At 44.3% G+C, this 25,847-nt stretch overlaps 1 protein-coding gene across 6 annotated transcripts in view; it reads right to left on the reverse strand.

Moving 5' to 3' along the window:
- BPIFC (BPI fold containing family C) overlaps positions 1-25,847 on the reverse strand; it is a 49,796-nt gene that overhangs the window by 2,605 nt on the left and 21,344 nt on the right. For all 6 annotated transcript variants that reach the window (XM_034644242.1, XM_034644241.1, XM_034644240.1 and 3 more), the window contains 11 exons: positions 25,520-25,640; positions 21,859-21,987; positions 20,516-20,671; positions 20,327-20,390; positions 18,171-18,231; positions 16,549-16,640; positions 14,979-15,155; positions 13,765-13,818; positions 12,598-12,768; positions 11,832-11,899; positions 2,352-2,394 (listed from right to left, as the gene is read on the reverse strand). In XM_034644242.1, coding sequence (XP_034500133.1) covers positions 2,352-2,394; positions 11,832-11,899; positions 12,598-12,768; positions 13,765-13,818; positions 14,979-15,155; positions 16,549-16,640; positions 18,171-18,231; positions 20,327-20,390; positions 20,516-20,671; positions 21,859-21,987; positions 25,520-25,640 — 1,136 coding nt within the window. The remainder of the gene's footprint in view (positions 1-2,351; positions 2,395-11,831; positions 11,900-12,597; positions 12,769-13,764; positions 13,819-14,978; positions 15,156-16,548; positions 16,641-18,170; positions 18,232-20,326; positions 20,391-20,515; positions 20,672-21,858; positions 21,988-25,519; positions 25,641-25,847) is intronic.

The raw sequence follows: 25,847 nt of genomic DNA on the forward strand, positions 1-25,847 counted from the left end.
ACATCTACTAAGACAATCTAAACAATTACTGAGTATTCCAGTTAGTAGTCTTTCCTTAATGGAGGTCCTTTGCATTATGTTATACTCTATAGTCAACAGTATCACCAGAACATCCAACTTATCAGGAATAAATTACAGTAGTTGTTAAATCTTAGCAAAGTGTTAGTTCCTGGGAAGCTTCAGGTATTAAAAACAAATGGACTATGGGGTGTCTGGGTGGCTCAGTCGGTTGAGCACCCGACTCTTGGTTTTGGCTTGGTCATGATCTTGGGGTCATGATCTCAGGGTCGTGGGATCAGCGGGGTCAGGCTCCTTGCTCAGTGCAGAGCTTGCTGCAGATTCTCTCTCTCCCTCCCCCTCCACTCTGGTCCTCCCCACTAAGCGGCCTGCTTGCGCGCATACTCTCTCACACACACATAAATAAATATTTTAAAAAATAAATGGACTATGATGAACCTCAGTTCACTCGATGAATATATTTTGAATATCCTACATGCTTAGCAAGCTTAGCAGCTTAGCAAGGAGGGCTCTAAAGCCAACTTCCTAGGTTTAGCTCTTGTTTTTACCACTTCTGTGAAGTTGGGAAAGTTCTTTAATCTCTGTGTGCCCCAGTTTCCTCTATCGTGAAATGAAGATAACGGCACTAATGTCATCGTTTTGGGATTAAACAAGTTAATATTATGTAAAATGCCCAGTATATACCACTGTCATTTTTCCCCCCAGAAATGTCATTATTAGCACACTGTGTTGCTGATACTAAACAGTTCCTTTGAGTCTTCCTGGAAGACTTGGACTCACTTCGCCCCCTCTAGGCTCAGGAAATACTATTTATGAGAAAGTCCGCTATGCATTCTCATTGATTATAGTCTGTCATCTATGAAGTGGCTATGCCATGGAGGTGCTAACCCACAGTGCATGAGACAATATGGATATTTTAAATTTCAATATCTGGCATGAAAGATGTAACTTATTTTCCAGCTTGTTGACACTAATGCCACCGGCTTCTAATCTCCCCAACCTGAAAATCAGGATGTACCTATAAAATTAAATAAACAAACAAATATCTTGTTTGGTCTCCCGGATAAATTCCTGGGCTTCTTTGCTATTTTACTCAGATCTGTCCCTCTCTTAATAGCTGCTTCTGTTGAACATGGTAATCAATTCAGTACCATGTCCCAGGACTGCTCTGTGAGAGGCCAAGTGCCCCGACCGAGGCCAGTAAGTGGGAGTTTACTCCTGCAGTTTGGCCTCAGTTTGTGTATTATATGCTATGCTGCCCCTTGACATAGAGGTGGCAATAGCTGGAATTAATTTTTATAAAACACTGGCCATCATTTATTTAACACCTACCATGTATTCAATGTGCTAAATGAATTTCATATATAATCCCAGCTAATCGTCTCAACAACCCCAAGGCTGGAATGGCCAGCTCCATCCCTACCTGCACTGCCCATTCTCTTGCTCTGATTTATCTTTCTCTATAATATTTTTCAGTATACAGTATATATTTGCCTGTTGTCTGCCACACACACACACACACACACACACTGGAATAGGAGCGCCCCACAGTGGCACTACTGGCATTTCGGGATGGACCCTTCTTTGCTGTGGGGGTTGTCTCGTGCACTGCGGGATGATATGCAGCGTCCTTGGTCTCTACCCACTGAGTGCCTATAGCGCCTTCCTCCCCCAGATTGTGACAAAGAAAAATGTCTTCAGACATTGCCAAAACTGGCCCTAGGTGAGAACCACTGCTCTGGAATATAAGTGCCACAAGGATAAGGACACCAATTAGTGATTTGGCTGATCTTCCTGCAGTTTGGGGGGAGGGGTTTGCTTCCAAGTATATCCAAGTTGGGATATACGCTTCCTATCAGGAGATCACCAGGCTGGGGACCCCCAAAAGGTATTTGCACAACCAGCCTTGATGCTATTTTAGGAGATGGCCAGAAAGGCTTCCAAGAGTAAACTTAGTCATGGCCTAATAATTTGCAGAGAGCCTCATCCTTTGGGAGTCTGGATCTTATATTTAAATCTCAAAGATTATTTTATCCAAAAAATGAAATCACCCTAAGAATCTCCCTGAAAATGTCAATATTACATAGGTCTTAGTTTTAAAAAAATTCTTTTAAAAGTCTTTCTGAATAGATAAAAGAGAATTGGAGAGTTCCTGTCCTGTTTAAAAGTTATGGGGTTGGTGGACAAGCAGCTAACGCAAGGAATTTTAAAATTAAAACCTACCCTCATGGGGAAATCAAGTATTTAGAGGCTTAGAAAACAGTCACCCAGCTACTATATAGGAAAATTATCATTTTTCCCTTGACAGGATCTCTGAGAGCTCGGATTCCTACCTCAATGTTGCTGCGATTGGACTCTGGCAAAGAGAGGCGGAATCTGAAACAAAACAAAACAACAAACGTCAACATTGGAAAAGTTCAAAGGATGGAAGATTTAAAAACAACCATCTCAATAGAAAGGAACAAAAAGGAAAGGGGATTTTTTTTTTTTTTAAAGATCTATGAGTCACTATTTTAAAAAACCACACAGACTGGTAAGGTTATAATGTTCTATCACATCTTTAACCCGAGATTTGCTGCTTAGGAAGTAGAAGGCTTGGATTTGTAACCAGCATCGGTTCCCCAAGTGCATTTGCTGTATGGGACTTACTGTTGGCAACTCGAATGCACAAGAATCTTAAGAAACAGTTTTCAGTCTCCAGCCATACCACCCTGAATGTGCCTGGTCTCATTTGGTCTCTGGAGCTAAGCAGGGTGGAGCTTGCTTAGTGCTTGGATGGGAGACATAGTCTGCAGGTCTTCTTGGTCTGAACTCCCAGAATATACACTTGAATTTTCATACATAGTAATAGTAAGATGAAACAGTAGTAATCAACAGGGAGGATCCCTTCTTTTCACAGATGGGGAAACTGAGGTCCAATTAATGGCAGATGAAGGACCAAAACTTAGATCTCTTGATGTCCATCCCAAACCTCCCTTCCACTATAGGGTCTTGCCTCATCTTCCTTTCCCCCTTAGTCTTCCATGGCTCACTTTTGCCCAGGTGTAGAGCTTACTTCTGCACGAGGCTTCTAATGGCTCCCCCGTCTCCAGTCTTGGTCACCAGTCTTGGTCTTCTCCAACCTGTCTTCCACACCATTCCCAGAGTGAACTATATGACAAGCATATCTGAGGAGGACATGCTGCTGTTCAAAATTCTTTAATGTCCTGAGTCCCAGTCACTTATATGGTGCACAAGCCTTTCTGTATTCTCATGTCCAGTTGCCTGTTTACTCTAACCTCTTTTCATTCTCTACCTTGAATTTTATACTCAAGAACCCTGAACTGCTTAGTGTTATGCTGTTTTATTTATTTATTTATTATTTTATTTTCCTAAGTAGTCTCCACACCCAGCCTGGAGCCCAATGTGGGGCTTGAACTCACGACCTTGAGATCGAGACCTGAGCTGAGATCAAGAATTGGACACTTAACCGACTGAACCACCTGGGCACCGCTTAAGCTGTTTTATGAATCAGGCACTATATGTCTGAGGTTAAAAAAATGTATTGGCTTCAAAACACATAACAAAAAAATCCTGAAAAATTAAAATACATGCCCACAACAAGTAACATTATGGTGACTAGTCACTTTAACTCAACTCCACTCATGGTTAAATTTAAATTATATTTAATGTGGAATGCATTTGTATATATGCCATATAGTTGGGGCTGGATTCTCCAAAATTAGAGTGGATAAGGTCATAAAGATCGTTAAGACAACTGTAAAGTATTTCCTTGCTTATTCCAGGATACTTCTGGCCTCCATGCTTTTTGCTCATGCTGTTCCCTCTTTCTGAAATTGCCCCTCCCCTGTCTTGTTGACTGGTTAACTTCTCTTAATTGTTAAAGATTTACCTCACATGTTACCTCTTCCAAGCACCTTTCTGTTATTACGTTTAAGGAGCAGGTAGATATTAATGGAAGAGGTAAGTTTGCTTATTATCAGCCAATATCATGTTAATATGAACTAAGTTTTGAGACTTAATTCGTATTAGCATGATATTGGCTGATAATAAGCAAACGTAAGAGTAAAAACCAGAAAGACAGTTATATCTGACAAGGATCAGAGATGGTATCAGTGGCTCAAACTGAGCTCAGTGGAAAGCGAGGACTAGAATCCTTAGGGTATCTTTACAGGAAGTAAGCTGAACAGTTGAACAAACACTTGAAGGTACTGCTGGAGAAATGTGAGGGGGATGCTTCCCCTGGTCACACTGCCTTTTATTAAAGATTGGTAACCTAGGCCAGTTTAGAAATCCAGGTGGAGCAAAGAGCAAACTCTCGCGGTCCTGGTTCTGAAAAACACGCAAACGCAACTCTGACCACTAGGTGGCGACTGAGTTCAGTCTTTCGACTTTCATCCTGAAACCGAGGCCCTAACCTGTTCTGTTTTTCTTAAAACACAACTATTAGGAACTAATTTTATTACAGAACCACAGAGTTGATGGGGAGAAAAGGAGTTCAAGTAGCCCTACCTTGCAGACATATAAGAGTATAGCTTATTTTAAAAGTTTTGGAGCAGGTTTACTGCCCTGATTGAAAACCAGAACAAAAGTACAAACACTTAAGCATGTCAAATGATGGTGGGGTCATGATCTGGGTCAACATAACAGATAGGGCATAATGAAGTTCAAGTGGACCTTGGTCCACGGGCACTCCCAATGCCTCTCCTCCAACCCTGTGGCCATAGCAGATGCTGAAAATCAATGCTTGCATTCAATACTGTATAAAAATTGTCTCTTTGTCCTCTGACTATGAACTTGACTGAGTCCAGGGCATGGCACATTTAGGCACTTAGTATTCACTCAGTCATCTGTCCAGCAGATACTTACCGAACACCTAATATATGTCAGCCCTGCGACAGGTGCTGGAGATCACGATTGTGAGTGAAAACAAACACAGCCACTGCTCACATGGAGCTTAAAGCCTCGCGGGGAGGCACACGTTAATCAAGTAAGCCCACTGATGACGGTTTAATGACAGATTGAGATAAATGTGCCGAAGGAAAGTAAAAGTTCACTGAGGCAAATAAGAGAGGAACCCCATCTAAACTGGCAGGTGCAGGAAGGTGTCCAAGGAAGGGAAATACATCCTTGAGCTGACATATGACGGGTGGGCAAGATTAAAAAGGGAAATTGGGGAAGGAAGAGGGAAGGGTCTGGCAGAGTCTGCAAAAGCCCTGTGGAGGGAACAGAGGCCAGGAAGAGTGTGCAGCAAGACGATGCTCGAGAGGCAGAAGGTGGTGGACCAGGCTGGGTTTCTCAGGCTGTGTCAAAATTTTGATATTTATCTTAAGAGCAAGGAATCTATGGAAGGTTTCTAAAAAGGGAGATGATGTCTGTGTTTTGTAAAGATCACTCTGGCTGTAGTATGGAGAAAAGATGGGCAGGCCAAGAGGTTTCCTAGATGCCCCTTCTATGCTCAGTTTTGCTCTAGGCAATGTGAAGAACTTCAAATATAACTAATATTTATGGGCAGCCTGGGTGGCTCAGCCAGTTAAGGGTCTGCCTTTGGCTCAGGTCATGATCTCAGGGTCCTGGGATTGAGTCCTGCATCGGGCTCCCTGCTCAGAGAGAGTCTGCTTCTCCCTTTACCCCTCCCCTCTTGCTTGTGATCCCTTTCCCTCTCTCTCTCAAATACATAAATACAATCTTTAAAAAATATTTATATTTAAAAATATATTTATGATGGACAAACAGAAGCTGTATGTGTAGGAAGGAGTTGGAGAACAATACAAAGCAGCATGTCTTCAGTGCTCCTTTCTGGGTGTACACTGACTTGCTGCAGGAATTCTGAGAACATATGAAAAGGTGAAGAAACCAGTGTGGGTTGGAGGTAGGGGTGTGTGTGTGTGTGTGTGTGTGTGTGTAAGATATGTGGGGGAATAAACTGCCCTTTGAGAGAAGCACTCCACCATTTCCCTTAGCACCCAGTTTTTGCCTTTTAATCTGAGTGCTTCTCTTACCAGGCTCTGGACCTGGAAGGTAGAAACAGTTGCCCCTCTCTCTACTATCTGTATTAAGAACAGTGTAAAAAGCACATCATAGGTGCTCAAGAAATTCTCATTGAATGGATTATGGATAAATGAGTAAAGGATGGGTGGGGAAGTGTTTATTGGAATAGGGGTCACTTTGAGGGGGAGCCAGTCTAAAGCAGAATGTTCATTTTAGGGAGTTATGAGGGGTAAGTTTGGCTTGCTTGGAAGGTAGTCAAAGAGCCTGACAACCCCCAGCTCTGGATTTAATCCACGATGAAAGGCTTTTTCTTCCTTCCTTTTCTTTCTTTCTTTCTTTCCTTTTCCTTTCTTTCTTTTCTTTCTTTCTAGATTTATTTATTTATTTTAGAGAGAGAATGAGCAGGAGGGGCAGAGGCAGAGAAAATCCCAAGCAGACGCCGTGGTGAGTGTGGAGCCTGTTGTGGGGCTCGATCTCACAACCATGAGGTCACGACTGGAGCCAAAACCAAGTGCGTCAGACGCCCAATTGACTGTGCCACCCAGGTGCCCCCAGTGATGAAACGTTTTCATGTGAAGAATTGTTGAGCCCATTCCAGTATTACCCAATGCTTTATCTTCATTGCCTTCTGCAGTCTGGAAATTCCCCCAGCAAGTCTGGGAGGAAGGGAGGAAGTCATTTGGGGTTTCCTCCTCTAATGGGGGCCTTGCACTGTGGCATTCCTCTGCCCTGGCTTCCACAGTAGCTCAGAGGGAGGGTGGAGATAGTGGTCAGCCCAGGTGCTGAGCTCTGATGACCTGTCTAAAGCACTGTTCTGACAGAAACTGATTCCATTCTTCCCAGACCTGTTTTCCTTTCTGGGTTTCTCTCCAGATGGCTCACATTGGGAAATGCTTATTTGCCTAAGCTGCGAGGAGTAGAGTTGGGTGGTGATTCTAACTGCTTGTAGCCAGCTTTCTTTGCATTCTCTGATGGTGTTGCCTGGGAGGGGTTGTAGGGTGTGTGTGTGTGTGTGCGTGTGCGCGCACGCAGGCACGCATGTTACTGGTGTGGGGTGCAGTTTGGGAGTGTCCAATGCCTCACTCGTGGCAATGTGAAAATTGTTCCAAAGCTCTAAGCGTTCCAACAATACTGTATATTTGATTGCCTTGAGCTTTGCATGCGGTTAAGAAAAAGGGTTAGAATTCAGTCATCTGTATGGCGACCATAATGGGGAAAGTGTTTTTAATTTGGTCTCAGGAATGCCTACTATGTGGATCAACCTGCATTGGGGGTTCCCTCCCAATAGAACTGTGTTTGGAACAAAAGTCAATTGTAGATAGACCAGTATGAATCTGGTTTATGACTCTGAGGGCCAATTAAGACTGTCCTGACTTGTCATGTCTCTTGGGATCAATTTCTCCCTCTTATTTGGTTAAAATTTGATCCCAGAAGGGGGAAAGAGAATAAAACCCTACTGCTGGTAGTAACTAATATTTCTTGAGCTCTGATTATATGCAGAACATTATGTTTTTCAGACATTACCTCGTCTACCATACAACAGCTCTGTGGATAGGTGCTCTGTTTTGCTGATGATGACATTTAGAGAGGCTGACTGACTTGCCCAGGGTCACATAGCTAGCAAACGACAGAGGTGGAATTCAAAATCAGATATGCCTGACTACAGGGCTGTGCTCTTAATTAGACATACCCACAGAGGTCACCTTGATTACTCGTACTCCCTGCTTTTGCTTTCATTATTTTTTCCTTTCCTCCATTTTTCAAGGCAGCTGTGTGGAAAGAGCTGTGTGCTTTTTCCACAGAAGGTCACCCACTGCCTGTGGCTTCTCTTCTATCAAATCTTCATGTTGAGAAAGGACATGCTGCCTGCTTCAGTTTCGTGTGACTCCACGCCCATGGGTTTCCTCTCCTGGGCAAGGGTGTTTACTGTCTAACTCTTCTAAGTCTTGGCTATGTTCCACATCAAAGGCAGTATAATGTCGTAAGTGAACTCTCAAAGCTGTGAAAACCACTCACTCAGGTCCAAGTTCTGGCTCTGCCATTCACTAGCTCTGTGATGTGAGCGAGTTATTCGATCTCTATGAACCGTAAAACAGGGATAATAAGCTACGTCCAGGTCTATGCACTCAAGCTACAGACATTGATTGAAGACCTTGCCAGGCCCTGGAGATACAGGGTTGTGCGGTTTAGACGAAGTAATAGATGTGAAGTTCTTGGCACGGGACCATAAGGCAGCAAAGGCTCAATAATAAAGTAGTCATAAATAGTAGAACAAAAGGCAATTTCTCTAATAGCCATCACTGGGCGGGAGATAGGGGAATGAGGTATTTCCTGAACAGGGTTTTTCTGAATAGGGGAACTCTTGAAATGATTTTGTATAATTGAGCACCTTCTTCCCCTGGATGAGGCCAGCCCCAGATTTTAAATAATAGCCATAGTCCACCTTCTTGAACACTTAACATGCACTTTACATGTATTAAGTCATGTATTCTTTACAATAACCCCCTGAAGTGGATTGTATTATAGCCTCATTTTATAGAGAAGGAAATGGAGGCCCAGAGAGGTTAAGTAACTTGTCTGAGACCTCACAGCTAATGAATGGCAGGGCAGGGATCTGAACCAGCTAGTCTTGACTCTAATGCCTGTGATCTCATTGCCTCTTTAAACTCACCACACTGGATTCGCCTTGATTTCTGTATCTGATGTCTATGTAGCCCGCCGTGAGCAGCTTCAGAAAGAGACACATTCAGGCAGGGGATGTTTGGAAAGGTGTTTGCAGTTAGTATTCTGGGAACCTAATCTGGAGACCCTGTTTCCCAGTGTTTCCTCAAGGATGCTTCACTGATCCCACTCCCTTTACACCTCTCCATGCTGCATCTCTCTGACCTCGCCCAAGACCAAAGCAGGCCGTCCATCTGGAAGAGCAGCACATGTGGAACCAGGAGGGGAGGTGCTGGCTGGGGCTCTAGTGTGGGAGGCGGGGCTGCCATTCCTATGGCCACAGGTGAAGGCGCTCCTTCTGCACAGCCTCTGCTCTTCCGCAGTCTCGCATGGGCCGCCTTGGGACTGAGTGATGCCTGGCCGATCCACCTTGCCCCCCATCCTCCTACTGCCCGAGGTCTGCCATAGCAGCGCCTGCAGGAGCTGCCACAGACTGTGCAGGTGGCCTGTGCAGTGGGACACAGCCTTGCTCAGAAGGGCCCACGCTTGGTTTAATGCTCTGCTGTCTCCATCTTGAAATTCTTCATAAGATTTTGAACAAGGGGCTCCGCATTTTCATTTTGCAGTGGGCCTTGGGAGTTAGGTAGCTGGTCCTGCTCAGACCCTAGTAAGGCCTCAGGAAGCCTCCCCAGCATGAGAATCTAAAGGAGACCACAGGGGAACGTGGAGGAGACTCGAGGAAGGCAGGAGTCTTAATCTCCGCTTGTGTTCGCCAAGTCAAAGCATGGGCTGTAGGAAGCCGGAGAATGGATCCATGCACTTCTTCCGGTGATAAGAATTGAGCAGGTTGCAATCGTTTTTGCAGTTACTCCCATAAAGAAACCTAACGCCCTCTGAACCTGCAGTATCTTACCGGGAGGATCGCTGGAGAGGAGAGTCCGTGTGATTTAAGCAGAGAGGTGAACCTGGTCTCTGCTCCTTAAGGTCTCTCCTACTGGCCTGCCACGAGGCTGAAGCCCCACCCTTACGAACTCTTTCCTTCCATCCTGCCAGTAAGCCAGAGCGCTGCTCAAGGCACATATGGTTTCTCCCTTCTCAAGAACTTGCTGCCTCAATCAGGAGCCCTGCCCCCCTTCTCGCCCATCCCTCCAGACTCCCAGCCCCCCTTTCCTGTGGAGGGCTCACCAATACTTGCGGTGGGGCTGCTCAGGCAAATTGCATGACAAAATTCTCTCCTTTCCCTTCTGGCCTCACTCAGATGCTGCCTATCCCTCGTCTGCCACCCTTTCCCTCCTCCTCTCCTGCTCTCTGGCTTCCATCGTCTCAACTATTACAACTGGCATCTCCAAGATGACCCATCAAGGTTCAGAATTTCATCAGCCTTGACCTTGTGGAGGTTGGGTCATGTTATGACTTTGGGGGCCCTGAGGCACTTTTGCCTCTGGGAGCCCTTCCTCCATAAAGAAATAGTAAAAATTATATTTGAAGACTGTGTTGTTATAAAGATAAGTATAGTTCAGCCTGGGTTTATTCATTTTTAATTCTTTTTTTTTTAAATTTTATTTTATTATATTATGTTAATCACCATACAGTACATCCCCAGATTCCGATGTAAAGTTTGATGCTTCATTAGTTGCGTATAACACCCAGTGCACCATGCAATACGTGCCCTCCTTACTACCCATCGCCAGTCTATCCCATTCCCCCACCCCCTCCCCTCTGAAGTCTTCAGTTTGTTTCTCATAGTCCATAGTCTCTCATGTTTCATTCCCCCTTCTGATTACCCCCCTTTTCTTTATCCCTTTCTTCCCCTACCGATCCTCCTAGTTCTTATGTTCCATAGATGAGAGAAATCATATGATAATTGTCTTTCTCTGCTTGACTTATTTTAAAATATATTAAAACGTTTTCATGGGCCCCTAAATTATCCGTGGGCTCTAGGCTCTGTGCCTGCTGAGACTAATGGACAAATCAGTCCTGTGTTGCAGAGCCGGGTAAAATGTAACAAAGGCTTCCTGAAATCTTTTCTCTCTAGGAAACCATACTACCTTTTTTGTTGTTGTTCCTTTTATTGGGAAAACAATATAGTTACAAAGAAAATTTTAAGGAGAAAAACCCATTCAGTCCCACAGCCTAACGTTCTTCATTTGTGATTCACTTCCTCGTCCGGATGGAAAGCTATTTTACACAGCTGACTGCTGTGTTTATGCAGTTTTGCATTCTGTTTGTCCCATTTAATATCATTTTATGAAAGCACCTTCCACATTTCTGCAATAGTCTTCATCGCCATCTGGCTGACTTATGGTGATTGACTTACTTTTTCCCTCTGTTGGTTTCCTGTTCTTTCCAGACTCTGCTTTCTCTGGCATTTTTATAGCATTTCTTCCCCCTTCTGTGGTATTCGTCTGGGCCATCTGGTCATTCTGAATATCATTCCCCCGCCCCCAGGTAGTTTGATTCATGGCTTCAACTGCTGGCTTCACAGGGCCGAGGAAAATGGGCTTTGCAGACAAGAAGGTTCTTCTCAATGGCAATCACTGTCTGACAGTCTACCTATGTGACCTGCCAGATCCCTTTCACAGCGTTCTTTGGAGAGCCAGCTAGGCCATGGGGCATGGTTTTGTTAAACTCTATGTGCTAGTAATGGGGTCTGAGTGGTCAGAGCCTGCAGGTACCCCAGAGATGACCCAGTCCAACTTCAGTATTTTACAGACAAGGACACTGAGGCACAAAGAGGTTCCCAGACTTGATCATGGTTATAGAATCAGTGACCAGGGATGTGACACTTTGTTCCTCGACCTCAAAGTTTCATGCTCTTTCCTCACTAGCATGCTTCCTGGAAGTTATTGAGGAAGATCTTTAATTTATATTCCGGTACCATTAGAATGTGAATTTATGTTATGGAATTATATTTACACTTATTTGGCTGCTCATTTTATCTGAACATTATCTAATGGGAGGAAAAAAGAAAGGCCCCACAACACAGCTTTGAGTGAAGCCCATACTTTGGAATCATCTGGATCATTACAGAAGGAGTACCTAAGTGATTCACGTTCTATGCGATGGTAACTTCCTCTGCTCTGTTAATATTCACTTTGTCTCTATGGTCTGCTGATTCACTTATTGCTAAGGTTTTCAACAGTCAAATCAGTTAAACTTACCTATTCAGAGATAATGAGCAGACCAGTCTTTGTCCCAAAATAACCAGGCCAACACTGGTACTAGCAACCTGCAGACAACAAAAGCATTCATTACTAGGAGGAGTGAATCTGTCTATTTTGGCCACAAACATCCTTTCTTGTACTGGAAATACCATAAGCTCCACTTTCCCTCTCATTGCTAGAGATACTGGAAAGAAATAGCTCTGAAAGTGCTCTCTTGCAGGTAGGGAAACTAACTATAAGACTTTTTAAGGCTCTCCCTTAAATTATTTTTCTATTTTTTCCTTATCTCTCTTCTCCATGTACTGTATGTGTGTTCATGTGTGCATGTGTGTATATGTGTGTGTGCAAGTGTACATATGTGTGTATATGTCTGTGTGTGTGTGTGTGTGACATTTTGCTTAGACTCACTGTATTAGTCCCTTTCCATTGGGTTGCATTTGGCCTTCATCTGCTCAAATAACCTTGAATTCCATCCTGACTGACTTATTTTGGGGAAAAAAAGGAAAGTCTGTTATCAATGTAACTGCAGCCAGGGGAAGGGCACACAGGAAGTGGAGGGAGGGGAGAGCTATTTTACCAAGTAGGGAGTATGAGCACTGGCCTTCCATACTGCCCCCACCCCAGTCTCACCCCTGTCCTCACCACTAACTGATGAATCAGACCTCACACCCCCAGACACTGAGCAGAGCATTGCTGGTCAGTGGCCCACCGTGGGAATAGGACTGGTGTCCCCAGGCTGCCCTCCTGCCCCCACAGGTCTTACAAAGTCCATGGACACGATGGCTTCAGTGGTCGAGTTCTCGGTCTGGGCAAGGAGCACAATGGAGGCAGGGATGTCCAGGGTGAAGTTACCCGGCTGCAAACTGATCACGGGAGGCTCCGTCGCCATGACCCGTACCATGAAGGGCTGGGACAAGATGTAGATCTCTGCAATCTGCAACGTTCGGGAAAAGAAGTGGAGACCAGGGAGGTGAGTTGATGAGGGGAAATCACACACTTGGGGTGGCCTGGATGATTAAACTTTATATCATGCAGTTAGAATAGAAACAAAGCTCTTTGGCAATTATAACAGCACCACACACAAGAGAAATAATAACAACACCTGTCATTCACTGAACATATCCAAATTATCTGGTTTAATCTTCACAAAATCCCTTCGGGCAGGTTCTATCAGAATCCCCATTTCACTGCTGAAGACAGTGAGTCCTTTGGTTAAGAAATTTCCTTCACTTCCAGGTGGATAAATTGAGGAACTGGGATTCAAATCTAGGTCTGTCTGACTCCAGATACTTGCTCTAAAACCAGGATGCTCAATGAGCATCCCTCTGTCCTCAAGAGCAAACCTGAGCCTTTCAGGACACTGTGTCCAATATTCAGGTGCTGTGAAGGCATGACATTAATAGTTGCTTCACTAAAGGCACAAACATGGGCCCTCTTCCCCCATTTCCCCTTTTAGCTTATTTCAAATGTGTGGTGGAACCTCATGGAAAGAACAGTTGATTTATTTTGTAAACTTTTAATGCTTTAATAGTAACTTGTTTAGTAAATACCTGTGGCTATTTTATTAAAAGAAAAAAAAATCTGGGGGCCCCCGGGTGGCATAGTCAGTTGGGCATCCGACTCTTGGTTTTGGCTCAGGTCGTGATCTCAGGGTAGTGAGACCAAGCCCTGGATCAGGCTGGTGCTCATCTGGAAGTCTGCTTAAGACTCTCTCCCTCTCCCTCTTCCCCTCCCCCTGCTCATGCTCACTCTCTCTAAAATAAATAAATAAATCTTAAAAAAAGAAAAAGAAAAAGAAAAAATTCTCTTCAGAATGGAAAGATGAACTCAGGTTTGGACCAAAAAGGAATAGAAAGAACCCACAAATCTTCCAGAAGTAGTTTCAATGAATCCAAATATACTACCGAGCAGTCAAACCCTCAGTACTTACCCGGGAGAGCACGTTGCCAAGGCCTTGAGAGTTTTGAACCAAATGGTTGGATATCTGGAAAATTAAGACCATACGTCACTGTAAGATTTTTATCTGGGTTCTCTTTTCAGGGGAAACCTAGCTTTCCTTATATTTTTTTTATGAATCATGAAGTTGTTACACCAACAAACAATTAGTGTTTGAAGGTGGCCTGTCATTTTATAGCCCAACCATAAGAAATCTGATGCCCAGAGAAGCAAAGTAACTTGCCCAAGGTCACACAGGAAGTACCTTCCTTTTTAGTAAGTGCCTTTTCACTTCAGCAATACTGTGTATGTCACACATGTATGATCCTTGCGTGACCATCCTATAGTGGTTAACAATAAGTCTTGTATTATTGCCCACCTTTTCAGAGATTACTGACACAAAGGATGCTTACATAATTTATCTTCACAGATGAATGGTTTCCAAATCTGAAGGAAACCTTTCCAATTCTTGGCAGTCTACGGTAGCTGGTGCTGCCACACCTAGTATTTTGAACCTAAGTTTTATAACCACTTGTATAATTAAGACCCACGGAATGAAGAGATTACTAGGGGATGCTTAATAAAAGGTGCTGGTTGACTGGCTGGAGAGAGTGTTCTCATCATAAAAGGGAGGGGCATGGCAAAGAGAATCCACGAGTGTGTGTTCTATTACCAGCCATTATAGATAAATCAGTTGCAATTACCAACAGGAGAAATATTTTTGTTGGCCTAACACAAGGCATAGTGAGATGACGATAAGCAACACTTGGAGAACACTTACTCTGTGCTCAGCATTGCTCTGAATGCTCTCTATATATTTAAACCTCTCTAATGTCCACATTGACCTTATGAGGATGGAATTCTTATCCCCACTTTCTAAATGATGACACTGGCACAGAGAAGTTAAATAAATTGAAGATGCCCAAAGTCCCAGGTCATAAGTGGTGGAGGGGAGTCTTGCATTATTTAAGATCAATCTAGAACAGTGGCCTGGTACCCTACACAACTGAAATTAGCAGACCCGGAGATACAACAACCCCCCAGCTACCAACAGCATTCAGTTCACAATCCCTTCATTCGTGTCCTGCTAGGGTTGATAGTCTAAAAAGGCCCAGGAAATAGAAACCATGACATAAAATTCCCATAACGGGCTACTTATAATAAGACTGCATGCTGGTGCTGAACGTTCCGTCCATGAACTCTCCTCACCTCTTTCATGGAGAGAGTGATGTTGAAGGCCCCAGCTGTAAAGTAAGCAAAGGATGCAGATTTAAAGAAAAACTCGGAGATTCCAACATAGAGCATAGAGTCACTGCGTTCTGGCAGCACAAAAGGAACTGGTGAGAAGGGGGGGTCAGTGAGGTTGTCCAGAGGGTAGAATACGCCCTGTGGGAAAACAGAGAGACAGATCAGTGTATCAGGTCCACACTTGGGTGTACAGCACTAAGAAGGTGGATCTGCTCATGTCAGAATCAGGAAAATACCAGAAACTCAGTAGGGATTAAAATACGAAGGGCCTTCTGACTTCTTGACCAGTGACTATGGTTTCGCAGCTCTGATGACTTCTTGAGCATACGTGGACGTACGTGTCTGTCCCCCCTGGGGTGTAACCTTCTTTCAGAGGGCAGGTGCATTTTAATTGGACACACAGCTCTGCATAGTTCCTGAGGTGCCATGTAGAGATGCCAACCCTTGACCTTCAAACCCTGTGGCTGCTGAGCATCTGGGGTGTCACAGAAAGACTCAGAAGGACCCAGGACTCTCAGTGGGTTAAAGCATTTTCCTGGCATTCCTGATGCTACCCTCAGTGGCTATAGGATGTTATTACAAAATGGTGTCTTGAGTAACATTTAATGTATCTGAATGACTCTAAGTGATTGAAATATAAGTTGGGGGCGCCTGGGTGGCTCAGTAGGCTAAGTGTCTACCTTTGGCTCAGGTCATGTTCCCAGAGTCCTGGGATCGAGCCCTCCATAGGGCTGCCTGCTAAGAAGGGAGTCTGCTTTTCCCTCTCCCCTTCCCCCCTCCCCCAGCTCGTGCTCTCTCTCTCTCTCTCTGTCTCTCAAATAAATAAATAAAATCTTTTATTTGAGAGAGAGCACAGCGGGGGGAGCAGCAAGCAGAGGGAGAGCAAGAAGCAGACTGGCCGAGCAGGGAGCTTGATGCGGGGCTTGATCCCAGGACCCTGGGATCATAACCCGAGCCGAAGGCAGATGCTTAATGACTGAGGCACACAGGCGCCCCTAAGTAAATAAAATCTTAAAAAAAAAAGAAATATAAATCAATATGCACTGAAAAAAAAACCAATGATATTAACTTTGGGGCAAAACTGAAATAAAGACAATTAATCTCTTTTCTGGAATCAGCAAAGACCATTTTCCTGTGCAAATGGCCCTGGCCGAGGTCAACAGCCCTCGTTAAATTGGCTAACCTGACAGGAACAGGAGTGTCGATACGTACAACCTACTGATGTGCTAAGTTCCAATACAGGCAGAGCTACCCCACCTGCTCTTAGCCTCAGACCTCTCCCCAGAGACAGAGTCATCATGATACTTTCCTCGAAGAAGGCAGTCGTATGCTGAGCAAATCCAAACCATCCTTTACCAATCAAGAAAACGTTGAAGGGTCTTTTTAAAGAGCATAAGCCTGAGCGAATTGCTTGAAAGGACATTAAATTATTTAAAGCGTATGTAGCGATATTTCCTTCTGCATATAGCATTTGTTCTTCGAATACTGGCTGTTGATAACCAGGATGAGAATCTGGTGATGATAAAGTTACCTTCAAATTCAGCTCCATATAATTCTCAGTAATTTCTGGAGAACTGATTAGGGAATAATCCAACAGAGTATAGTTGTCAATCTTGGTTAAAACTAAACAACAAACAAAAATAAAAATTTATATTTATTAAAGATATAGCATAGCATCTGATTATTATCTATGCAGAGTAATATAATTTTACCTATTATTTAAAATAACAGTCACCCTTATTTTGTTAGTAATACATGCTCACTTTTCAAAACCCAGGATAAGTAGATAAATCAAAAGAAGAAAGCAAAAACCCTTCTTAATCACATTATACTGAGGGAAACATTGGCAAAATTTTGTCGTATAGCCTTTTATGTACATACACACACACACAAACACAACACATATAAACTTTTTAAAAAAGCAAATTAGACAAACAAAAGTCACGTATTACTATTAAACCACATATATTAGGTTGGTGTAATGAGATATTTTCAAGTTCTATGTGATAGCCTTCTATATAGTTAGAGCTTTAATTTTTTACAATAAGTATGTATCACTGTTGTAATGAGAAATAATTTTTAAAAAGAAATGTCGAGAGAGGCAGATGGGAATAAACGCTTGTGGTTTCCTGTATCTGGAGTGCTCTTCGTCCAGATCTAGGAGTGGCTCACACCTACTCCCTTCAAGTTCTTACTGTAATGTCACCTGCTCAGTGGTGCCTTTCCTGGCCATCCAATTTTAACAGAAATGCCTCCCCAGCTCCTTTGATACTTTATCTTTCTTCTTACCACTTATCATATCAGTATCATAGATTTTACTTATTATCTTGCTTGCTGTCTGTCTCCTCTGACTAGTCCCTGAGGGCAGAGATTTCTGTCTCTTGGGCTTACTGCTGCATTCCCAGCACCAGAAACAGCACCCAGACTCTTATAGGTTCTCAGCACACTTTAGGTGAATGAATGAATAGAATGTAAAGAGAGGGATCCATCCAAAATATCATGTGAGCACAGAGGAGGCAAAACTTTGAGGGTGCAGGCTATCAGTAAGACTTCTTGGACAAAACTATGCCTGAGCTGAGACCTAAAACATAATGAGGAGTAGACAGGACAAGGGGTCGCTCAGGGGTAGAAAGTAGAAGGAATTGGACCCCTCAGGGCTGAGTGCAGTGCTGGCAAAGAAATAGGTATTCAATTAATATCTATTAAATGACTAACCGAGTGGAGGGGAGGGGAAGCTCTTCTAGGCAGGGAGGGCAGCATGAGCCAAGCAAGGGGTGTGGGGGCAGTAGGAGCAGTTTGACTGCTGGAGCAGAGAAAGGTGCCAGAGGCAGCTGAGAGAGGTGAGGTGAGCCAGAGCATGGCCGGCAGATCTTGTAGTCCATGTGAAAGCGTTTGGGCTTGATTCCGAGGCAGCAAGGAGCCACTGAAGGGGTTAGAACGGTGGGAGGAAGGGGCTAACTTGGTTGAGATTAGCATGAATCATCCCGAAGAGGATGGACTGAGTGCCAGAGATGGCATTTCCGGTGGCTCTGGTTTGCGGAGAGTAAAGCAGGTAGGAGAGCTGGCTATCTCACACTGAAAAGCAAACCTGGCGAGCACCGGAGTTTGCAGGCGGGAAGAGAACCATCCTGAAGAGGCAGTTCCAGGACTCACCCTCCAGCATGCTGAGATTGGCATTCAGGGCTTCCACCTCACTCATGATAATGGGACACAGCTGGCCATGAAAGGAATACAAAAACTGCATGTTATCACATTGCCCTTGAAACTCTAATTAGGGGCCTAGACCCTGCAAACAAAGGCCTTCTGGTTAGGAGCCATTCTCCATTTGGTCATCAGGACTTTCCCTGAAATTAGTTGATGCCTACGGGCCCCACGTTCTGTACGTATGGGTGGTGTGTCATTGAATGCTGGCTAAACTTCAGAGCAACCGGGACTAAACCCAGTTAGCCCCATGAAAGAACGAGCCCTCGGCTTCTCTTTCTGTGGAGTGACAGGACATATGCCCGGGGCATCTGGTGTGGGCACCCCTGAGGACCTGCTGCTGGGCCTTTCCCGGCTGTGGGGACGCCACCGCCTCCCGCCTCCTCTGTCAGCGGTGCCATGCTCTGCTGGGAGAGGTGCAAGCTGGGGCCTTCACAGTCCCACTCGGTGGGCTTGAGAGCCCAGTAGTCAGACATCTGTTTAGATCAGAACCCCTTTTGGAGTTAGAAAATCAATCTTGACTTGGACTCGAGCTTGTCTTTAGGAAGGAGGATGTGTGCTGACATGGGTGAGCTGCTGTGTGCCAGGCGTGTACTAAGCACTCAGCGTGGCTGTTACTAGCACAGGCTTGGGAGTCGGGCTGCTTCGGGTTGACTCCCTTGGTAAGTGATTTGTACTCTGTTCGCAGTTTTCTCATTTGCAACATGAGGACGATAATTGTACCTACTTCATCATGTTGTGAGTAGAAATAGAAGCAATCCATGTAAAATTGCCTGGCACATAGCAAGCATTCCGTAAATGTCAGTGGTGGTGTTTTAACCCCATTTTGGCCTCACGACCGCACTGAGAGGCGGGCACCACTGTCTCCCCTTCACAGATGGGAAAACTGAAGCTTAGAGAGATTTATTGAGTTGCCTGGACTTCCACAGCTAGGACTTGGAATAGATAGTTGTGGTCTGAGCATTCTTTTCTGTTTTCCCGTGGCACAGAGAGAATACTAGAAGCAAATCAGCCCTGGTCTCTAAGTCCTATACACCCTCCAGGCAAACTTAGCTAGTGGCTTCCTGTCAGAGGCCAAAGAACCACCTTGGTTTCCAGCAGAAAAGCGATGGTGAGTGTGGGGGCTCAGTGTCCCTGAGCCGACAGTGCTTTCCCCGTCACTCTCTGACATGCACGTGCACTGGCGCTCAGCCCCTGCCAGGTGAGGATACAGAAAGCCTGTGCAACCTCAGGGTCCCCCCACCAGCTGGGTAACCTCCCCCGACAAGCTGTTGAATGTGTTTGTGTGTTGATTTCCTCATTGACATTCATCAAGCACCACTGCCTCCGGGCGATAGATGCTTCCAGATACTGTTCTTGCCCTTTCATTTCCCGTCCTCCTCATCCTTCTCCTTGTCTCCCCCCAGATATGGCTAAAGTGTCCAGTGATGGTCTGGCCTGGACTGCAAAGAGGGTGCGTAGCCAATTCCACTCCTTCCCTTCCTCAAACACTGATTTCTGGAATCGAGACACTTGTAACTTTGGAAGCTATCTTAACTTAGTGTTTCTGGAAACATCCTTTCTTCCCCCATTCCTTACCTATCAAAATTGTACTTATACTACAAGGCTCAGTTCAAGTCCTGCATCCTCTAAAAAAATATCCCCAGGATACTTTCAGACCCTTTTGACTGAATCTTTCCATTTCTCTGAGTCTAATGATCAGGTAATTATGTATTAAATTCAAATACTCATTCAGTTACTGCTCCACAAGTCTGAGTTGGGTTTTCCTAAAAAGATATTAAGTTTATTCCCTTTTTATATCCCCAACAGCCTAGAGTCTAGTGCTGGGCACGCAGTAGGTACACAATAAACTCTTGCTGGTTGTTTGCCCATCCTGTGCTGAGCACTTGAGGGAGGGAATGCTGTTTCATTCATCTCTGCGTCCCCAGCACTTACCACAATGTTTGGCACATGGGAAGCACTTGCGAAGGATGATGTGTGTGAAAGTGCCTGGGATGATGCCTAGTGTACAACACGTGCTCAGTAAAGGTTTATTGACTCAGAATTAGGTAAAGCATGGCAGAACTGCTGAGCATTTTACTGTGGTTGCGTCACCTCCAAAGACTTACCATTTCATTTAAGTTCTTTAAAATGGGTTTCTCCATGGGCTCAGCAAAGGAGTTGTACAGAACACTGGGTAAAAAAGAGGAAAAACGGGCTTATTAAGGAACCGTATCTGCCAGGCGTGACCCTCCTCAGGCCCTGCCGGAGAATCTAGCCCCAGACTAGCAACTGGCCAGCATGGCGCTACCGCTCACCTGAGTTCTCCGGAAAATGACACGTGGGCGTGGCTCACTTGGGCGTGACAGTCTTGGAGCTTCAGGATCGGGTGACCAAAGCCATTGCGGGCCAGGACGATGATACCGGTGAAGTAGACCCCAGAGAGAAACAGATCAGCTCCTCCTGTGTCTTGGCTGTGGAGAGAAAAAGTGCAAGGTTACCCAGGCCTGGGCAGGGGTGAGACAGCTCATTTCTCGGCTACCCATAGCCTCTGAGCTCCTGGAGGGCAGGAGCTTTGACACCTCAGGATTCCTGGCACCAACAACAGGTAGGAGCAGAGTAGGTGCTGAGCGTTTACCAAAGGAAGGAAGCAATGAGTATGTGGATAGGTGAGAGCTTTAGCTTGGCTTTTTTATCCTGAGTGCTCTGGCCCCCATAGTGGCCGAGCACATATTAAGCGCCGTTCATATACAATGTTTGTGTGGAGACAGAACATGGGGTAGCCTTATTTAGGGTTGGCACAAATGGGGACAGGACACTTTGGCGCAGCCTGTGAACTCTTTGAGGCCCTGGAGTGTGTTATTCATCTGCAGAGCCCCAGGATGAGCACACAGCGTAAGCACTTAGTATGCGGCTGATGGGTCGGCAAGGAAATGAATGAATACCTGAACCTATGTTAATTATGGGAGAATATATCATTTCTCTATAGCGTACAAGACTGGAGTTCTTGAGATGGGGATAAATGGTACTTGTTTGGCACAGCATAAATAGTTGTTGAATGACGAAGTGATGAGCAGATGTGCTTTCTGGGGAACCAGCCAAGGCAGACCTAAACGTTACACCCAGGACAGTGACTTGCATGAAGTAGGTGGTCTGTAAGCGTGACTTGAATTTGATCCCTCCTTTCCTAAGAGGGTGCAAAGGCTTTTTGGTAGGGAGAGATCTGGGCTCTAGCTGACTATTATCCTCTAATCTCCTTGTGAGGTAGGAAGACCCCGTTTCCCATCATTGTCCCTGTGGATGGGCAAGTGTGTGGAACAGCCCAAGAGCATACAGTGACTCACTAAAGGCCCAAAATGCTGAGCACGTGTCCATTTCTCCAACAGTCAAGGACTCCCACCTCTTAAGAAATCTTAAATGACATTTTGCTCCGCCTTTAAGGGAAGGATGCTTTTCAGCCCTCCCTCCTCCTCCCCTGCCCAGCCACCAACAAAGATGTCCTGATTTAAATCTCTCCTGGAAAAAAGTGCTCTTAAGAAAGACTGTTAGTGGCTGAGGGAAAAAAGCCTAATGTCAAAAACACCAGCTAATATATGGACTTTCAGTTTGGGTTCCATTTCTCCCCAGAACAGCCGCAGACAGCTTTGAGTGGAATACTCACAAGAGCGGAGACCGGATTTCCCAGTCGGTGCTGATGTTGGCAGTGCCGTGGTTGGTCAGGGCCTTGATTCCCAACCCAGGCACAAAGGCCAATGAAGTATTTGGAAATGAAAAGGCGTTGATTTTTATGCTGTAAAACAAAAAACAGAGAGGTTAAGTGCATGTCTTCAAGCACATCTCTAAGTAAGGCAAAATCAGAAAGGAGGTTTGTGGAACTCCCAAAAGCAATCATGAATTCCTATGGAGGAAGGAACCTCAGGTCTGAGGTGCTGCCTCTGGGCCCTGCCTTCTAATTCCCAGTTAAGTCTTGCCAAGAAGCCCCTGGTGTCTAATTGAGGGGGAAAGGAGCAATTATAGAGACAAATTTGAAAATAATCAATTTCTTTAGTTTCATTAAAGACAGTATGAGGTACAACTGCCATCATGGTTTTCTTCAGCTGTGCCAGTGTTTCTCAATGGGGGGGGGAATTAGTATTTTGGATGGGACAGCTATTTTGTGTAAAGGACTGTTCTACACATTGCAGGGTACCTGCCACACATGCCAACTAAATGCCAGCAGCACCCCTGCCCCCAGCATTAGCTCATTTTAATCCTCACAATAATCCCATGAGGTTGTTGTTGGTTCTGTAATCTGCGATTCAGAGATGAGAAGATAACGGACATGGTTGAAGTCATACGTAAGTGGTAGAACCAGGCCTGGAGCCTTCCTCAATCTGTCCCAGACTGTGTTCTTTACCAGTAGGCTATGCCACCTCATGTATTGTGCAAGGGCACCTGACTTAGAGCTGAGTTTTGTGCTAGCTGTGCAACTTTGGGTAAGACACGTAACCTCTTTCAGTCAGTCACTCAAAGGAAGGGCTACTCGTGGGTAGGTCAAGAAGACAACATGAGATCACCTCCGTATAACTGTGGAATGGGAGAAAGGTATAGTTATGAACAAAGATTAGGAAAAATGTAAAAAATGTGACAGCTGATAACAAATGCCTATTTACTGTTTCTTCTATTTTGCATCCTTTCCTACGTGTCTTTGTCATACACCCCGAGTCCCACTGTGGGAAGAAGATGGTAGAGGTTCATTGAATAGATCTTGGAAATATTTTCAGCTTGATACATACAGATCTAATGCATTCTTTGTATTCAAGCTATGGATGTATCATTAAAGAAAATCATTTCTTTGCTGCTGGACATCTAGGTCATTTCCAGTTATTTCTGTGTTATAAACAACGCCACACTGAGCATCCTCATACATGCTGTTTACGTGTGTGTCTTTCTAGTGAGGATGCTGAGAAGTAGGATCGGTAGGTCAAATGGCATGCATTAAAAAAAAAAGTCCTTGTAAATAACCTTCTAAAATAGCACTAATAGAAATAGAATGTGAGGCACATATATAATTTAAATATTTCTGGTAACCACATTTAAAAAAGGGAAAAGAAACAGGTGAGAGTGATTTTATTAATATTTTTTACTTAATCCAATATATGTAAAATAGTATCATTTCAACACATAATCAATATAAAAATTATTGATGGGATATTTTGTTTTCCTTTTTTTTTTTTTAAAAGATTTTATTTATTTATTTGACAGAGAGAGAGACAGCGAGAGAGGGAACACAATCAGGGGGAGTGGGAGAGGAAGAGGCAGGCTCCCAGTGGAGCAGGGAGCCCGATGTGGGGCTCGATCCCAGGACCCTGGGATCACGCCCTGAGCCAAAGGCAGACGCTTAACGACTGAACCACCCAGGTGCCCCTGTTTTTCTTTTTTTCAAAATAAGTCTTCAGAATTTGATCTTTTTTTTTTTTTCATTCATAACATGTCTCAATCTGGATATTGAATTTCATCAGAAATACCTGTCCTATATTTAGATTGGATAAAATTTTCAACTGAAAAAGTACACTTCTATATTCAAATTGTTCCATACATACTTAAAAGCTTTTCAGTAATTGACTCAAGTACCATTTATTTTAAAATTAATTAAAATTAAATAAGTAAAACTTCAGTGCCTTAGTTGCACTAGTCCCATTTCCAGTGCTCAGTAGCCACACATGGCTGGTGGTCCTGTGTGGGCAGCACAGGTCAAAATGTACCGTACCAGTTTCTCTACTCCCACTAGCAATCTTCACCTGCACTTCATAATATATGTGTAACCCTGGATTTTTCTGCTGGGACATTATTGTCATTGTAATTAAATAATTCATTTTGTAAACATATAATGTCCATCTCTCTTATTGGACATTAAGGGCAGGGATATCTGTGTCATTTGCTACAATACCCCCTATGCCTGGGACAAAGCCTTGGTACCTAGTAGGTACTCAATAAATACTTCTTGAATGGCTGTCTTTATTAACAACTAGAGCATTTGCTAGGAGCTGTTCCTAGATCACCGTTCTTCTCCCCACCTTCCCACCCTCCCAAAAAACTCATGGTTTTATAGAATGGTATCCTTGATAGCAGGGAAATTATTACTCCAAAGGGTTATAGCAGCAGGGAATTACCACTGGACTCATAAAGACTTGGGGGCAAATTGTGACTCACAGATAATTCCTTATAAAATCTTGACTTTCTGCTTTATCTTCAAGGTTGAGCTCAAGGTGGACAAAGACGTCCTTTCCCTATACTGCCCTTTGGGGCTTTTGTTGGCAACTATGACAGAGGTTGCCAGCTGCTATCTGAACATCCACTTTCCCTTCTTTTTTCCCAAACATCCCTGAATTTGTTCAGGATGACAACGATGTCTGCTTGGAAAATGAAATTTCCAGTCTCCCTTGCTAATAATAATAATAAGTATGGTTGCAAGACTAAGATCTGTCCATTATTGTATAGTCAGAGTATTATTAGAGCAGGACTCCAGAAAAAACACTCACTGAAGAGACTAACCCAGCTTACAAGAGTCCTCTTACTCCTTCTTGGGCCTGAAATATGAATCTGATGGCTGAGCTGCAGTGGACCACGAGAAACTTGAGGACAGAACCCACAACTGAGGATGGTGGGCAGAGAAATACAGAAAAGCTGGGTTCAGATAAAATTGTGGAGCTTCCACAGGATCCCCCTACTCTTTCTTTTTCTTTCTTTCTTTCTTTATTTTTTTTTAATGTGGGGCTTGAACTCATGACCCTGAGATCAAGACCTGAGCAGAGATCAAGAGTCGGACACTTAACCGACTGAGCCACCCAGGCGCCCCTCTACTCTTTCTTTTGAGCTTCTTATTTGTGGCCCATTTCTATGACATCTGAAATCTCAACTAAACTTCACTAAAGTAGGGGAAGACTTGATGAGGCCAGATTTGTTTCTGAGACTGTGACTGAATCCTGCATTTAGGTTTAGGGGGTGGGGGCAGCAATGGGATGGGTAAAAATTTCTCATATTATTCAAGGGGCAAGGAAAGAGGCAAGGACATTGAGACTCTGAGCCAATTCACCAGGTGCACACAACCGGTGTGCAGGAGGGCTAGGGCTTGGACCCAGGTGTCTGACCCCAATCCTATACTCTTTGTCAGCTTTATGACCCCTCTTTCTTGAGGTCATTCATCTGATAAGCCCCTGGCCGAAGGTGGGTTAACTCCTACTCTGCAGGTTCCTGGTGTTATACCAGCACACCAGATGGCATATCCACAACCCTAAAGTTTTAAAGAATAATTCCACCGCTAAAAATACACTTCTACTTACTTTGAAAAATTGTAGTTCACATAATCAACCTTCAGAAATTCCAGAGATTCAGAACCTTTTAGGTCTGGGATATTTCTTTCCTTAACCATTTGCTCAATCATGTCCATTCCAGCTAGAACACCTGTGAAGGAACCAAAGAGAGCTTTATTGATGATGTCGAAGATGAGAATGGCCTAACATCATGAAACATACACATGAGGTTTACTGAGTAAGGCGTGCTCTTAGAAACTTAGAAAGCAGCAACCCTACAAAGTGGTGTGATTGTCTCTGTTTCACAGAAGAAGACACTGGTCTTCAGAGAGGCTAATGAAGACCCCAGGATCCTACG

The sequence above is a fragment of the Ailuropoda melanoleuca genome, chromosome 15, assembly GCF_002007445.2.
Source record: "Ailuropoda melanoleuca isolate Jingjing chromosome 15, ASM200744v2, whole genome shotgun sequence".
Taxonomy (NCBI): Eukaryota; Metazoa; Chordata; class Mammalia; order Carnivora; family Ursidae; genus Ailuropoda; species Ailuropoda melanoleuca.